Here is a 17,648-nt window from a genome sequence, read left to right as displayed (position 1 = left end):
CCCTCATTTCTTTCTACACAATTGTATTCCGTTATATTGCATGTCACTGGAAATGAAGAAAAAGGATATATTTTTCACATTTCTTTATTTCTCCCTCAAAGTTAAGTATATCTTAAGTATCACCATTTGTGGGGCTCCCTTTTCCATTTCATCAAATACAAAGACATTTGAAGCATGATCTTTTGATATTAAAAGGAAGACAAATGAATAAAATCTCCTCTGCTTTTCTGTGCAATTAGGGAAAAAGGCTAACCATGGAGGTGATATAATATAATGAAAAGAACACTTAATTCAGACAGCAGATTTTGGCTTGAATCCTAGTTTTGTCACTTATTAATTATGCTTAGGAAAGTGATTTTAACTCTAAGAGCCTCAGTTTCTACATTTGTAAAATGAAGGGGATGGACAAAATGATCCTTTAGGTCTCTCTCTCTCTTTTTAAATCTCTAATGGCTTGATGACTCAATAGTCTTAAATGAAGCACTTTATTGTTGTTACTATGATTGTGTGTAAGATTCTTCTTTCAGCAGTATTCTCTGCCTCCTTATTCTCTGTTTTAAAGTCTATGCCTACTAGGATGAAACCAGTTTTAACATGTTCAAAAACATTAAATTACATTTTGTTCAGAATGTTCCTGACCATGTAAGGAATGTCTGTCCTTTAAGAAGGTTCATTTCCTGGGGGAAATTTCTAAGTTAATAGAAAAATGTTGTTAAAGCAATGCTTAGAAAAACTAGTAATTTGTGAAAAATGATTCACATTTTCTTCAGCAGAAATATGATAAGAATGGGAAAACTCAATAGATGACATGGGGGAGTGCTCCTTTTTGGACTGGGGTAAAAATGGATAGGAGTTCTTTCAGGAGTCTCATAAGATACTTTAAGTTCTAATTCAGTGACTTGCTAGCTGGGGCAATAATTTAATTTTTCAGAGCCTGAATGTCCTCATAGGTAAGATAGTGATAAGAACAGTTTATTTTTTAAGCATTTTATATTAACTTTTCATGGTTATAGGGTATTTTTTTTGCTTTTGATGAAAGGTATTAAAATAATAACTGGTTAAATATTATAATGCAATATGAAAAACCCATATATCTTTTAAATTTTCACTCTTTTTTATAGACACTTAAGTCAATCTATTATATTAAATTAGTTAAAAACAAGAGCTAATAACATAGTGTAAACATATTCTTTTTTATAATAAATCACAAATAAATTTATTTTTAAAAATTCTTTGGCATACAAATAGCTTTACCATTTATTATTGCAGATTAATGAGATAGATGTGTTTTTTTGCTTTTATTTGATCCTTTATTTTTAATAAAGATTTTTATTTTCAAAACATATGTACAGATAATTTTTCAACATTGATCCTTGCATAGCCTTATGTTTCAGATTTTTCCATAATAATAAGACTTCAGTGACCTTCCTTATAGGTATATTAGGAGAAGAGTGCCTTTTATATATTAGATGTGAATTAAAATTGTTAATTGGCTCTGTGAGAATGAAGAAAAGACTTTGACGAATAAGGCACTGAGAAGCAAAATTAGCTTAATAAGTTTGAAAAAGGCAGTCCTAAAGATAATTCCCTAAACTGAAAAACATACATAGAAAGAAGCTCTGTGAGTTTTTAACTCAAAACTGGATTGAAGTTCCAATAACCTATACAAACTCTTGAAAAAAGGGATAGGTGTAATAAAGAAGAAATGCATATCAGATTCAAAATAACATGGAGGATAATTGAATGAATAAAATATTAATTAATAATTAATAAATAAGGGAAAAAGGAAACAAGCAAAGTGTTGCATAGAGTATTCCAACTGACTCTTATAATAATCTTGGGAGGTAAGTGCTGCTATTATTACCATTTTGCAATTGAGGGAACTGAGAAAGATAGAAATTAAAGGATTTGTCCAGGATCACAAAGCTAGTAAGTATCTGAGGTTGGATTTGAACTCAGATCTTCCTGAATCTGGCTCAACACTCTCCATTGTTTGGGAGTATGGGTTAAACCTGACTCCCTCTAGAAATCTCTTCTAACTCTGAGATTCAGTGATTCTGTGGATTGGATCAAACATTTTAATTTTTTTTTGAAAAATTGCTCTGAAAATATTGATGCTTTAATATTTCAATTACTATTCTAATAAAATGTTTTTATTTTTATTATAAAATTTGAATAAATAGGGTCATGCTATAGTGCTTGGTGACAGTGTACCTAAGTGGTAGGTTCCATTTTTAAAAAGATTGAATCTGAAAACCTAAATTTATGAAGTGATAGCAAAATATTTGAAGGTTACTGAAGCCAGGGTTCTGTTCAAACACATGCTACATTTGTGTATGAGAAGGAATTCTGTTTTTGCTAGCCAACTTCCTCCCCCCTTAAGGGGGAAAGAATTTGGCTGATGATTACTTTTAGTCGTTAGCAACTTAATTGTACTTCACATTTGGAAACAGTTGTTCAGAAATGTATTAATTTCAAGTTACAAATGTGAAGGACATTATTATAAATATTTATGATGCATAGTTCCCCTATTGCTTTATTATGTAATTCAATTCAATTCAATTCAACAAACTTTTACTTAACAGCTATTATGTGCAAAGCAATGTGCTATTGTATGTTTTTCTTATGTCAAATAGAAAAAGCTGTTTTTAGATTCATTTTTAACAACCAGGATTTATTTAAAGCTTATTGTAAGTATAATAAGATATGTACAGCAGGGTAGTCTTTTTTTTAAAATCCAGATTTGGGATTTTATCTGTATAGAGCCCTCTGATAAGAAAGGCCCTCTTCTCTTAAATACCACATGGAGTGGTAGGGAGGGGCTGGAAGCCCTAGGAGATTGTAATCATCTGGGCCAGCAGGTGTCAGAAGTGAATCTTGAACCCAAATTTTCTGAGTTCCAAAACCAGCTCTTTTTCCTCTATTCCTTCTTCCCATTTTAATTATTTTTTAATAGAAAGGACTCTGTAGTGTTCCTTTTGCTTATCTTCTTGTCCTTAGTGTCCTTAGTGTCTAGTCCTCAGAAAAACTGAGGCAAGATAGAGATTCTCTATTTTTTCAAGTTCTTTATTTTATTTGGATTTCTAAGAGGAAGAGATTTTCTGGGACCAAAAGATCCATTTTGGTCCCAGGGCTGAGTCTTAAAGCATTCAGCATCAACATCAGCATCGAATATGAGATTCCAATGAATTATATATGGCTCCAAGATCCTGGAGAGAAAGACCTGTGACCCTGAGTAAATCACTTTACTGTGTCTGATGGAAATATAAGGAAGGCATAGAAGTCCTTTCACAAAGCCTAGGCAATTCTCTAAGACTATAGGTTGCAAAATAATATTGATGGCCTTTGACAGATAAAATGTCCTCACTGGGAATTCTACATATTATTAAAATTTTAAAAAGGAAGAAAAACATTTCTTTAACAAAATGCACATTTATAGATATACAACTGACTGGAAGGTGCAGAAAATACAAATTTTTCTTCAATAAGGAGTCTGCCTCCTAGGTATATGTTAAGATCATACTTGACAGATGTGTTAAGGGAGAACATTTTTTGGGAAGTCCTCTGATTATCAAAAGTCAAAAGCCAAGAAGATAAGCTGACCTTTACTGTTGTTTGCTGTTATCATCCTCATCAGCCTCATGGTTATAGCCATGATTGTTTCATCATCATTACTAGCACTTTTCACATTTAAAATTTATGAAATTCTTTACAAATATTATCTCATTTGTTCTAATAATTACTCTGGGAGTTAGGTGCTATTATTGTTCCCCATTTTACAGGTGAGGAAAATGAAATAAGCAGAAGTTAAGTGATTAATAAGTCTTGGGGCTGGATTTGAACTCAGTTCTTCCTGCTTCAAATCCACTGATTTCTCCACTTTTCTCTCTAATTGCCTCATCTATCTATCACAGAGATTCAAAGGGAAGGGATTCCCTGCTGATGGTAAGGTATTTCAGATGTTACTGATGGCAGATAATATCATACTGCTGGTTTCATCAAGCCTGAGAACAGAGAGTCTCCTAATGAGAACCATCAACATTTAAAAGAATTCAACTTAATAATACATTCAGGCAAAAACAAGTGGTTGGATCATTGCTATTGTTTAAAATATGATGTCAGGAAGCTAGATAATGCGGTGAACTGAGTGTCAGGACTGGAGTTGAGAAGATCTAAGTTCAAATGTGACCTCAAATACTTATTAGCTCTATGACCATGGGGAAGTCACTAAATCCTGTTTGCCTCAGTTTCCTCTTCTGTAAAATTAACTGGAAAAGGAAATGACAAATCAGTTTAGTATTTTTGCCAAGAAAACATCAAATGGGGTCACAAAGAGTCAGATACAATTTAAAAATGACTGAACAACAACAAAACAGTTGAATGGTTAAGTCATTGAGCTGATTCAACAGTACATATCTCAAGTAGGTGCTAAGAGAAGACAATTAGCTTGAGTTAGAATTGGATAGCTCTTACAATTATCTCAAGCTTTTGAGGTTTTTTTTTTTAATTGGATCTCACTTATACCCAGCTCAATAAAGTATTTTTAAAAACTTTACCTCACTTCCTACTTCTACTCTCTATTGTCCCTGATGCATATACTTTTTTGTTTTTTGTTTTTCTGAGTTTTAATTTTTAAATTTTTTTATCTTTTTAACTTAATAGAAAATAGAAAGATGGGAAAGAAAAATAAAACAAAACAAAATAAAGCAGATTATCATGTGCCCAACAGAAGGTCAGGGAGTATTCAAAATATAACAATATTTCCAGTTCAAGAGAAGATATATAATAGTAAAATAAATTACGTTCATGAATTCTTTACTTCCTTGTAGATTGTTCTTTTGTTGAAAAGTGCTGTGCACTTTTTTTTTATTTTGCTCTTTTTTTTACCCCTTTCATCCCCTCACCTCTCCAAGCAGGCTATAGTTAAGCACAGCTATATTTAATAGATACACACACACACACACACACACAGACACTCATATAGATACTCATACTTAGAGCAACATGATGCATATTCTTTTAAACCATTGTTCAGAATAGCATGTCTTAAACGGTGAAATGATTATATCATTTATATCCTGAAAAAATAATTCTTTCTTGCTTATTGAGTACATTTCAAATTTTATTTTATACAATCCTAATTTTTCAGACTTGTCTCATATTACTCTCCAATATGTATTCTGTGCTCCAGCAAAAACTAACTTCTCATTTACCTCTGAATACATCTTAACTTCAAGTCTATATCCACTTTGTTTTCTCTATTGAAATGTTCTTCTCCCATTTTCACCTATTGGATTCCTAGACTTTCTTTAAAATTTGATTTTAAATTTAAATGCCATGTCCTCCATGAAATCTTTACTTGGTATGTAGATCCCTAGAGTGATTAAGGAGGAAAAAAATCGACATTAGAATTGTTGCACAGCGTGGAATCGATAGAATGTAGTAACTGAATGTATAAGAGATGAGGGAGAGGAAAAACTCAAAAATAATCTCTCAAAGTTTGGAACAAGGGAGAATAAGTGAATGACTTGCTCACTGACAGAAACAGAAAAGGGGAATCAGGTTTGGGGAGGAAGGGAGTAAACTTGTTTTGGCGTCTTGTGGGATATCCAGGTGAAGATGTTCCCAAAAGGAGGGTAATAAAAGTGTTAGTTGGAGCTATGGCCCTGATTGAGCTTTCCAAGGATAAGAGAGTGTAGAGAGAGAGAAGAGGACAGGCCAAGGAAAATATCCATGGGGAAAAGGAGAACTTGGGTTTATCATGATTTGAGGGGATTCATTATTTATTGGAGCTTTCTATCACAAAGAGCTTTGAATGTTTCCTTTTTTCTAGGTATTCACCAACTCGCTGCAAGTCAATGAGGGAGGTCAGAGTATCATTACAACAGAGCACATTCTGATTTCAGACATGGATACGAAGGAGGACAAACTCAGGCTGGCCCTCAAGAGATTGCCACTGCATGGAAGGCTGGAACTGGATGGTTTTTCTCTAAACCAGGCAGATGAGTTTTCATGGCAAGACCTGCATGAGTTAAAAGTTAGGTTAGAAAAGCTTAATTCTTTCTTTTTATTATATGATTGAGCAAGGATTTAGTGAGAGTGATAGTGATTTAGAAGTCCATGGATCAGGAAATTGATAATAATAATAAGTGTAATTAGATGGGGTAAAACATATTTTTCAATTGACATGATTTCCTTTTTAATCTTATAGACTTTATTCACTTAAAAACACTATTCTGAAAAGGGGTTCATAAGAGTCACCACATTCGTAAAGTCATCCATAATACATAAATAATACTGGGTGAAGGTCAAACGAATGGTCAAGTAATGTTTGTTCAACCTGTGAGAGCAGAGGGAACTACTTACTATGCTGAAAGATAGCTTTTCTATTAGGATTCAGGGAATTTTTACTTATTTCAACCTGAATATGAGCTTTATACCTTAAAATTTTTGATTCTTACTATTTGGTTATGTCTAGTAGGAAGGGTGTATGTGGATTTTTTTGGAAGAATAGAGGGAAGAATCCATAAGAAACCAATAAACAATAAACATATAAGTTAATAACTACTATATTAGATTGCATTTATATTCATCATGACTGAAACTGATTCTGTGAAATGTTTGAAAATCACCACTGTGGAGTCGGGAAGATGCTCCATAATGACAGTTTTCTAACAATGAAAATGCACAAAACAAACAAAGGAGATAGAGCTAAGCTTCTACATACATAGTTCTTTGAGTCATTACTAATCACTAATCACACAATTCCCTCAGATATCACCATGATGGATCAGAGGTTCTTCATGATGACATATTCTTTGAGGCAACAGACGGAGCAAATTCTGCAGAATTTGTCCTTCAGATCAAGGTTGGTGTAATGTTCCCTTTCTGTATTGGGTTGAAATCTGGTTCTAAAAACTCTCATGACTATAAGTAAAGAGTTGAAAGGGATGTTAGAAGCATGTAATCCAATTTCCTCTTTTTACAACTAGGAAACTGAGTCTTGATGTAGGCAGACAACTTGTTTAAGGTCACACAGGTGGGAAGCATCACACATAGGATTTGATTCTTTGTTCTATCTGCCTTCAGTCATTGCTTTCTTTTTTCTTTTTTCTTTTTCTTTCTTTTTACTTTTACCATACAGCAGGTATTTGTGATGAGAATGTTTTGTCAAAGTTAAGTAGTAAGGTGAGTGGGTTATTATCATCGCTGAAGATATTGGACCAAAAGGTGAAAGAATTTTTCCCCCACAGTAGATATTTAATAAATGCTTATTAACTTGATTTGATATTGTAGGAAGGGTTGAGTCAGCTACTCTGCCCCTGTAAATGGGCTTCATTACATTTCTGTAAGTAGCCATTCTAATTGAGTCAAGTTTTACTTTCTTCAAGCTTTACTTTTTTAGACTCTCTAAGTATAACTGAATTTAAGGTTCTGTCTCCATAACTGATGACTGGGCAGCATTTCAGTGACAGAAATGAGTGTTGTTTTCACTGACAGTCTTTCTCAATTGGGGAGGGAGAAACGAAGGAGAAAAGAGGGAGAGAATTCTCTTTGAAAGGCAAATTTCAAGGAAAAAACCTACTTCTATCACATCCATCTTATTGCTGACAATATGCAAGAAGGGTAGTTTGAGAAATAATCTGCTCATTGTTATTCTTTAAACGAAAGCTTATGCTCTTGAAAGCTTTTCAGAGGTGAAGCTATATTTTTAAAAAGTATTTATGATTTTCCAAAAAGAAGGAATGCTCTTAATTCTCTTGCCTCTGGACTTTATTATCCTTTTGAAAATTGAAGTTCTCTCTCTTTTTTTAGAATACCACAAGATGGTCAACATTGATTTATTAGTGAAAATGTTTCCTTAGCCAGGACAGAGAACAATAGAGGAAATGGAATGAATTTACTCAGAGTATTTGGAGTAAGATACCTTTTCCATGCAAACCAGATTTATATATTACATTTGCAAATAGCTGTGTGTATATCCATACATATATTGTTGTTTAAGTTATTGTGTCACAAGGCTTATAGGATTATAAACTTTGAGCCTGGATACCATTCAGAGGCCATCTACATTTACATTTAGTAGTATCCTCAGGGTCAGACAGATAATAATCATCAGGGGGAGATTTCTTCTCAGGTTCTCTGATTTCAAAGCTAACCGCTCTAACTGGAAACAACAGTATGACTGTACTTATTTTTAGCAAAATTATTAGCCACTTTTATCTACTGAAGACCATGTTGATGAAGCTACACCAAGTCAAGTTAATGAGCACTTATTAAGGACTTACTATATATAAGGTATTGTACCAAGGAATACAAGGAATTTCAAAAGCAATTCTTGCTCTCAAGGATCTCATAATGTAATGGAAAAATCAGCAAGATACATATAAGACAAATTGGAAGTAATCCCAGATGGAACTAACATTAAAGCAACAGCATATTCAACAGAGATAAGAAATTGGATTGTGGGGAGTTCTAGTTATAGAAGCCAAAACTATCTATTTTCTAACTTCCTACCTAGAATATTAGAGTAAAAACAGAGTCACAGGTCAGCTTCATGACTATAGCTATAGTATATGAGAAGTATTGAGTATGAACCCATGAGGGACATTATAGTTATCCTTCTTTGAGGAATGTTAGGGAATCTTTCCCCCCTCAGATTTCTACATGATAATTGATGTCATGTGGATAAATGTGTTTTGTGATAATGGGCATGTCACTGCCTCTCAGTACACCAGACTGATCTGCATAAAGGGAGGAAATTTTCACATCAGAATTTACTTACACCAAGAAAATCACAAGTCTATATATCATCAAGCCAGTCAAACCATATATGAGATTAGACCTTCTGGAAGATTTCTCATCCTTTTTCTCTCATCAGATGGCAGAGGAGGTTCTCTGGATCTTAGAACTGGAAGGGACCTTAGGGATCCTTAAGCATAGATGATGACACTCGGGTTAAATGTCTTGCCAACATTACCCAGGTAGTATGTAGCAGAGGTGGGTTTTTAACTGACTCCCCCCTGTGCCCTTTCTGCCATACGACCCTTGTCTTTTGTCTCTCAAACTTGAGTTCTGACAGATTTCAATGCATCCTTCATTTCAAGCTCAACTCAAAGTTTCTGGAACTTATGGCACTTGTGGCCACTTTTGGGTCCAGAACATCTTCCATAGGCCTGGAGGAAGGCATCATAGTCACCAAGCCACTTTTGCTAAAAATAACTTCCATTAGTAAATGTAAATGAGTCAGAACACATGGATTAGATTTCCCTTGGAATATGTGTAAGTTTAACAATGAAGGAGAAGGGAGCTTTATATTTTGCCAGTTCTGGAACAATTGAAGTACAGTATGAGAGGGTTTGTCTGGGCCCAAAATGATAACTGTACTCATCCACCCCCATTTAAAATGTCCCCCACAGGGGTCATTTTTTGTAAAATGGTGCATGTGGGGATTGTTAAAAGATGCAGACTGCTTGGCCAATTTCCATGCTTATTGTTTCATGTGTCTAGAAGATTGAAAACCACTGTTTCTCCCTCTAGGAGCTATGGATTACCAATTAGGCAATTTGTCATTTTTTCTTTTTTCTGGAAGCCAACTATTTCTTTTTCCGCTTAGGTTTTACCTATAAATGATGAAACCCCTGTCTTGAAGGCTGACCTCATTCCCATAATACATTGTGCTGAGGGAGAGGAAGTGGTCATCACTTCAGAACACATTTGTGCCTCTGACATAGACAGCGATGACTCCAGGCTGATGTTCATGATCACCCGCCAGCCTCATCATGGGGTCGTGAGGAAATCTGGGATCACCGTGGACCAATTCACCCAGGGAGACATTGATGCTGGAATTGTAACCTACAAACACACAAGTAAATGGCGCTCATGGTAAAGATGGGAGTGGGAGGCGGAGCAGGATGCAGAAAAGCAAAGGTGGAAGACTGGAGATGTTCCACTTCTGTCACCCTGACATTCCCCTGAGGGCTCCAGTGACCTTAGTATCCCTCCTTCTTCCTTGTAAATGAAAAACCCATGGCTTATCTTCAGGCACTATGAACACACAATTTGTTCCATCTGGTTGTTCAACCTGAAAGTAGACTTTAAAGACTAAAAAAGTGGATTACCCCGAGGTCAAGGAATGCAATGAGGGAATTCCATTGTCCGGACCACCAAAATGGCTCCACAGGACACCCTGTTAATTTTCTCTACAGTCTTTGGGTATGGAGGGATGGAAATGAGGTCTCAAGAAATGCTAATAATAAGTATAGTTCAATGAACTACTATATAGATACTTTGAGATCCATGAAAAAACCTCTTCAGGGAGAAAAACATATAAAAGTCTTTAAAATGTGTGGCTTAGAACTGAATGAAATATTAACAGATCTGATTGAACTTAAAGAGAGAACACAGGAACTATCTCCTTATTAACCCTGGGCATCATGTACCTTTAAATGTAGCCTAATGCCGCATATCACACTGTTGTCTCATCTTGAGTTTGCAGTCTTCACTAACATCCCAGATGTTTTTCAGCTCGATTCCTGTGTAGACTTTCCTTAGAAGACTATTTTGTAATAGCCTAGCGTATGGTACTTTGAAAAGATTATTGTCTTTAGAGTTAGTGAATCCAAGTTCAAATCCCCCCTCAGAAGTTTATATAACTGATCAATTGAGCCTCAGCACTTCTAGGATCTATAACAAGGGAAAGATTTTGGGGGAAATTCCTGAATTTTTATATGTGTATGTGTGACTAGGAATGGTTCATGGATAATTCTAGGAAGAAAGGAAAGAGAGGGACAGATGTGTTCTCCATCTTGAGGGAGAGAAACATATGGAGTCATTTGTCTCTTCCCCAGAGCCTGTATTCTGAAAAACAATGGGAAAATGACTATGGAGAAGTTTTGTGTGTTACAAAAGATGAATTAGGACAGAACAAGGAGAGACTGAATAGAACTTCGAATGGGGAAGTAGGAACTGAGCAAAATAATGAAAGTATAACAGTCACAGTTGCATCTAACTGCATGGAGCAAGAAAATCTTTCTACTTGGGTTCTAAAGAGGCAGTAGTACACTGTATCTTCCCCTAAATGTGGCAAAAGGAGTGCCATCTTTGAGCATTGACCCACCCAACTGGATTTAGTCCATAATATTATATTCACACTGCCAAGTAGTGTCTCTGCAGTGATGGGTTTTCACAGTCATTTGAGATATAGCCACTATCAAGGAAACACATTGCTCCCCTCAAGATGGGAAAACACATTCATTTCTCTGGAAATTGCACTCATCTCTTTTCCTTTCTTCCCAGAATTCTCCATGAATCACGTATGTATACATTCATGGAATCTCTAGATGTTGCCTCACATATCTCTTACCATGTATCATGGGAGAACTATGCTCTGAAAAGCAAATTACACTCACAATCTATGTGATTTAGGCAAATCACTTTTAATAAAATGAAGCATTGCAGAAGATTTCTGCTGAGGTCATTTCAGTCCTGAATCTGTGACCTAAAAATCCATCATCATGTGAAAAATTTTGGATTAGAGTTCTGCTTTCTATTGCTTCCTAGTAATGAAACTTAGTAAAATTTTCATTAGGTTGCTTCTCTTTGGTATCCTTGGCCAAGGGACATATTCCACTTGTCTACTGTTCTTGAAATGGAATAGAGTAGTTGAGTTCACAACATCTTTTTTCTAATTTCCATATTTTCTGTTTGATTAGATTGACAGAAAAATAACCCAAGAAAGAAATTTTTTTTGCAGGATTGTATATGGGATATCCAGTTTGTTCAGAGTCACCTTAATGGTACTTGAAGAACAAAGCCTAGTATTTCTAGACCTCTACTATGTGTAATTTGACATACAGGTTAAATGGTACAATTCCCCATTCAATTTGGCCATGTTTACTTCAAGTGTTTGGTATTATCAAACAAATGAAAGATGGAATTCAAAGTGTATTCTTCCATTTAAAGTTCAGGTTTGTTGCATTTAGAGGGAAAGACAATTACTTGGCTGATTTTTTAGGCTAGACATTATAAGAGTAAAAGGTTGGCTTTGTGTAGAGGATGTCATCCTTAACTTTCCTAGATTCCAGTTTTCTCAATTATAAAATAAAGGGATTGGACTAGATGCTCTCTGAAGCTTCTTCTAATTCTAAAGTTGCCCAAGATGGCAGGCAATGAGTGTCAGAGAGTAGACTTTGAATCTAAGTCTTCTGACTCCAAGCTACAGTGCTCTTCTCAGGGCTCCTTGGGCTGCTAAAATCTAAGAAATTGAGATAGGTGGGAAATCAGTTGCAAAACTGAAGAGATGGTACTAGGGAGACTAGGAAAGAATGTCTCCTCCTCCAGCCTGGTAAAGACTGGGGGATTATCTATACTCGACTACATAGAATATACTTTTTAGTAACAAATTACTTGTGTCTTTCAGATACCCTTTTACCCTTGTATAGGACTGGATAAATAGCATTGTAGAGTCCCAGAATGTAAGTGCTAGAAGAGCCTGTGGAGATTATCCTGTCTACTAATTTCACATTCTTACCATTATAACTCTCCTTTTTCAAAGTTCTTTATCACTCACTAAAGAGTCTTTCATAGCATTTCCTGATGATAGACAAGCTCCAATTTCCAAAATTACCCTTTATCTTATATCAGTTACATTTTAAATGGTTGTCTTCCTTTCCAGGGAGGTACTCTGGGCCTCCTGCAGAGATCCAGGAAGCACTTCAGTTTTATCTACAGCATGACAGGCTGTTTCTTAGGCTAATTTCCTTTCACAGATGGCTTAGCTCATTCATTTTATGGGGATTTTTTGCCTTCAGGTTTCAAGGGTGATATTTTCTAACCTTATCACTGAATTCTAGACATGTCTCCTTGTTTGGATTCTGAAAATCCACAAACACTAGATATGCAACCAGAAGATAAAATTTGATTTCTGGTCCTAGTACTTATAGTGTGGTTTTTGTTAAATTATATACCCTCTCTCGGCTGGTTTCCTCATGAAAAATAAGGCAGAAAGGAATTTCTCTAAGATCTCTTCCAGTTCTAAATCTGTGATCTTAATGATTATAGAGACAAAAGATACTAGGACTTGAAATTTTAAAGGGTCATATGATTTTGGACTCTACCTCCAGGGAGGCAACTACTGGAGACCTATATTCTTGGGGGTAATGGTAGAAGATTCTTCAATATTTTCAGGGTTCAGTCACTTTTTAAAATCTAAGATATACTTTTTGTATAACCAAATTCCTTTAATTCAAGTTAAAGCCACATATAAGTAGAGACTACTAATAGGCATTTTATTCTGTATATTTTTTCTTAAACTTGAAGACACATCTTAAAACTTCCAATACCAATGCAATTTTTCCTAACAGGCCTTTGCAACCATTCAGTTATTCTGGTTGTCATTTTCTACCATCTCTAGTGTTTTATATGCTTTGTAAAATAGGAAAATCAATGCCAGATGTGACTCCAAGGTTCTGTCTTATCTGACCTAGCCTGGAGATAACTTCCCAGATTTTTTGTGCCATATACTAGTCAGTGATCTCAGATTAATTCTTGCCTTCTTTATTTTTTCAAAGTGGTGTGAGCATGAATGAAAGTATACCTACTAAGCAAATTAAAATCCCTTAAGGCAAGACAATATTCAATTCATAAATTCATTGTCCGTTGTTAGAACCTGGCTCCTATATTCATGCCTTCCTGTTTCCTTTACCATTTTGAGAGTCATGTGCAGATAGAAAAGGAAAATGTAGGGAATGACAATTTCCACCCTTCCCCATTCCCCAAATGGAAAGTAGTTGAAATAAATAACCAGAATAGAGTTTTAGGTTTATCTGTGTCCAGTTCCTCCTTTCATATGAATAATTGAGAATAGTTAAGATATTGATACAAAGAGGCATTTACAGTGGTAAAAAAAAATTGGTTATTTCTTATTTTGCTTATCAATGGCAATTGATCATTGAAGAGAAATGTGTTACTGTCACAGCATAAGCAACCTCTGTGGCTTCCTCTTGTCTTCCTGAACCTTTAATCCTGGTCAGCTCTATTTTTAAAATGCCATCATAGTCAGAGATTTCAGGAACAAGATACTCTATTAAGAGCAGGTGGATATTGCTTTGTATGTATAATGATAATATCACTACCATTGAAGTAGTTTTGAAATGTTCACACCTCCGGTTTTTTTCACTTTCTCATATTTAGACAGGAAGTGTGGAACCAGGTATCACCAAGGTATATTTTTTCTTTGTTATAAAAACAACCAAAATCTTACATATAGTTATCTTTTCCAGGTGGAGAGATTGGTGTGGCCCCTTGTTTTGACACCATTACTTTGGTGGTTTCTGATAGAGAAGCTGGCCCTTATGACTGCTGCTACCAGGAGCCCATTTCTCCCCCACTTCCACTTCACCATTCTTTTCCAGTGTATGATCTCAATGTGACTGTGTATCCTGTGGACAACCAACCACCAATTATTACAACTGGTGAAAACTCTTTACCTATTGATGTCATTTTGTATTAAACCATTGTCAAAAGGTTAACATGTCAAGTAAGACCCAACTTATAATCAGGCTAGGAAGCCATGAAAATAAGATCTCCTGTCTAACCCCCACCCTAATTTTAGCTAGTTTAAGCACAGAGGGTTATAAAAATCAATATTGTTAAATGTTCACAAGACAAATAATTTGCTCTAATAATTTTACATACATATTTATTTGGGAAAGAGGAGGCAAATATTTCCAAATTTTATGCTTTAATTTCAAATGGTCAAATTTCGCTTGCCTTTTGACTAGAGAGTAGTTTATTTTTTCCATAATAATCTCTATTAGAGGAAAGTAAGTAGACCAGAGAGACTATTTATCTATATTTAACCTTATTTGCTTTTTAGAAAGTCATTTCTTCATAGGCATTTTGTATACATTCTGTCTCTCGGAAAAAATACAAGCATATGTATGAATGTTATTGTAATTTGCAGCTTATCACCCAAGCAATGTTCTGGAAAGGAATCATTGTCCCAGCAGAATAATTAAGCACTAAGGCATGAAAAAATGTCCGTTATGAGCAATTCATAATAGCTCTCAGGCAATTAGTGCTCTGACAAACGGAGGTAACAACTGATCTTGAGGAGTACATAAACTATGTTTAGTGGCTTATCACTAAGGCTGTTGGGCATTTTTTTTTCATTTGTCACTTATTTGGTGACACTAGGGAAATCAGAGAAAGGACTTTAGAAAGAATAAAAATCTATAAGTGAGCATGTAGCATTGCTGTTGGCTTTTAGTTATTATCTGGCTCTCTTATATAAGAAATTGCAATTTTTAACTGAAATTAAATTCTAACATATCCCTCATCTCCCACATCCCCAAGACCTTCACTACAAGGGAAGGTTTGCCAACCAATGTGATCATCTTCCCAGTGAGGCAAAATTGCATGTAAAATCTTCCATGAATTAAAATTACAATTGCTCCCTCTTGTCCTCATCATTTCTGATAAGAGAATTTCAAGTGAAATAATAACCCTGATATTATTTGTGTGCAGGTATGCGGTTTGTTGTGGATGAAGGCTCTTCGGCTGCCATTACTATTAACCATTTAATCACCACTGACCCTGACACAGCCACAGATGACTTGGAGTTTATTTTGGTTTCTCCTCCCCAATTTGGTTATGTTGAAAATATATTACCTACACCAGGTTTTGAAAAAAGCAATATTGGCATAAGCATAGGTAAGTCATTAGACTTTGGTCATTGGACCTCTGGCTACTTCTCTGGACCAACAGACTTACAGAGGATTAAACTAAAAGCAATCATAGAGATCATACAGTTCTTAGCTGACAGAATGATGTCTAAGATGACTTGGAAATGAAATAGTGAACATTCATTTTGTAAACATTGAAGTACTATGTAAATGTCATTTAGTATTATTTCTGTTATATTTATAATTATTTTATTGACATTTATTATTATATGCTATTTATTATGACTTATTTTAATCAATATTATTATGATTATTTTTAATCAGTATATGTGAAAGTGAGAAAAGTTAGAAGAACTAAAAAATATATAAAAAACTCTTATAGCTTATTGTTTCCTCTTTAAATTCTTCTTTAGTGCTATATTATGGGGGTTATTCTGATTTGTAAAGTCTTTGCAGGATGAGTATGAATTCACCTAGATCCTATCAGGATAGAAAAAGCTTAGCACGTGTTTACAGAGATGGATTACATCTCTGTTGTGTAAGGACCAACCTAGCTAATTTGGGGGAGGTTACTCACAGATTGGCCAGAGGATGTTGATGGTTTTTGGTTACAACAATTAAAAAAACAACAACTATCTACTAGTTATAGGGGAGTGGCAGACTGTGCAAAGGGAAGAATGGTTAATGTTAATAAAATTACAAATTTGTTGAGTATCAAAGCAGTGTAATCAAGGATATTATAATCTTATTTATCGTTGAGTTTCTCTTTATTTTCATTTGGATGTGAGCCTCTTTTGAAACTTATTTATGGGAGAAATGAAAATAGAATATGATAAGAGCATTTTTTTCTTTTAGAATTCACAGGACTAAATAATATTGCAATTTTGCCATTTCAAAGATTTGTCAATTGATTAGTACGAGTATTCCATTTACTGGTGCAGATTGCAATCCCTCTCTTCCTAAATAAGCAGTTTTACTTCCTTAGTAAACAGTTGCTCAGTTGCTCTGAGTAAAAAAAAAAAACACCTAATGTTTAGTTTTCTGGTAATTAGCTTTTTCAAGTTAGTTAGGATGGTTCTAGGGTTAGCTTAAGAATGAAAACTTAGAGATATGTATTCTCTTGGGTTACAAAAAACCAATACCAACCATCAAGAGGAAACACTTTTGGAATAAGAGAGTCTCTGAGATAAGTTCTGAGACAGGGAGGGGGAGAGTATTTCAGGCATAAAGAACAGCCGGTATGAAGGCATAAAGATGAGAAATGGAATGTTATGTGATTTGTCATCTAAATATTCATTGAAGACAGCTCTCATATCCCATACCTTCTATAGACTTTTTAACATTTTGGTTGCTCTCCTCTGTACATTCTTCAGCTTATTACACACACACACACACACACACAAACAAAAACAAAAAAAACATTATTTTTTTTCTTGCAAGTCACTTAAGTGACTTGTCCAAGGTCATTCAGCTAATGTCAAGTGTCTGAAGTCAAATTTTTATTTAAAGTTCTCCTGATTATAGGTCCAGAACTCCTTATTTAGTGGTGCCCAGAAATGACAAGGAGAAAGTCCAATGGAACTATTTCAAGGGTTCCTAACCTGAGATAAAAATTTCAAGGGTTCGGATTCTGTGAACTTGAATGGGGAAAACTGACATCTTTCTTTTCACTATCTGCTAACTCATCAGATAGAGCATTTTCTTCCTCAATTGCTTAAAAACATTATTCAGAGAAAGGGTCAGATGTTTTCTCCAGACTATGAAAGGAGTTCACAACACATAAAACTAAAACAAAAAGTCCTTGTCCTAATAAATAGGGGAGTGATTTGGTCAGATCTACTTCGGGAAAACCATGCTATGTGGAACATGAATTGGAGTGTTGAGAGATTTGAGGCAAGAGAACCAATTATTACAGTAGTCCAAGTGAGAGGTTTAGAGTAACTATGGCTCAGTGTATAGAAT

At 34.9% G+C, this 17,648-nt stretch overlaps 1 protein-coding gene across 5 annotated transcripts in view; it reads left to right on the top strand.

The window, feature by feature from the left end:
• FREM1 (FRAS1 related extracellular matrix 1) overlaps positions 1–17,648 on the top strand; it is a 146,001-nt gene that overhangs the window by 59,434 nt on the left and 68,919 nt on the right. For all 5 annotated transcript variants that reach the window (XM_074282924.1, XM_074282926.1, XM_074282928.1 and 2 more), the window contains exons 14-18: positions 5,834–6,042; positions 6,775–6,868; positions 9,617–9,869; positions 14,283–14,474; positions 15,529–15,714. In XM_074282924.1, the coding sequence (XP_074139025.1) occupies positions 5,834–6,042; positions 6,775–6,868; positions 9,617–9,869; positions 14,283–14,474; positions 15,529–15,714 (934 nt within the window). The remainder of the gene's footprint in view (positions 1–5,833; positions 6,043–6,774; positions 6,869–9,616; positions 9,870–14,282; positions 14,475–15,528; positions 15,715–17,648) is intronic.

This window comes from Sminthopsis crassicaudata, chromosome 1, assembly GCF_048593235.1.
Source record: "Sminthopsis crassicaudata isolate SCR6 chromosome 1, ASM4859323v1, whole genome shotgun sequence".
Classification (NCBI taxonomy): Eukaryota; Metazoa; Chordata; class Mammalia; order Dasyuromorphia; family Dasyuridae; genus Sminthopsis; species Sminthopsis crassicaudata.
The sequence above is the reverse complement of the archived record's forward strand: the minus strand, read 5'-3'. Positions and strand labels throughout refer to the sequence as shown.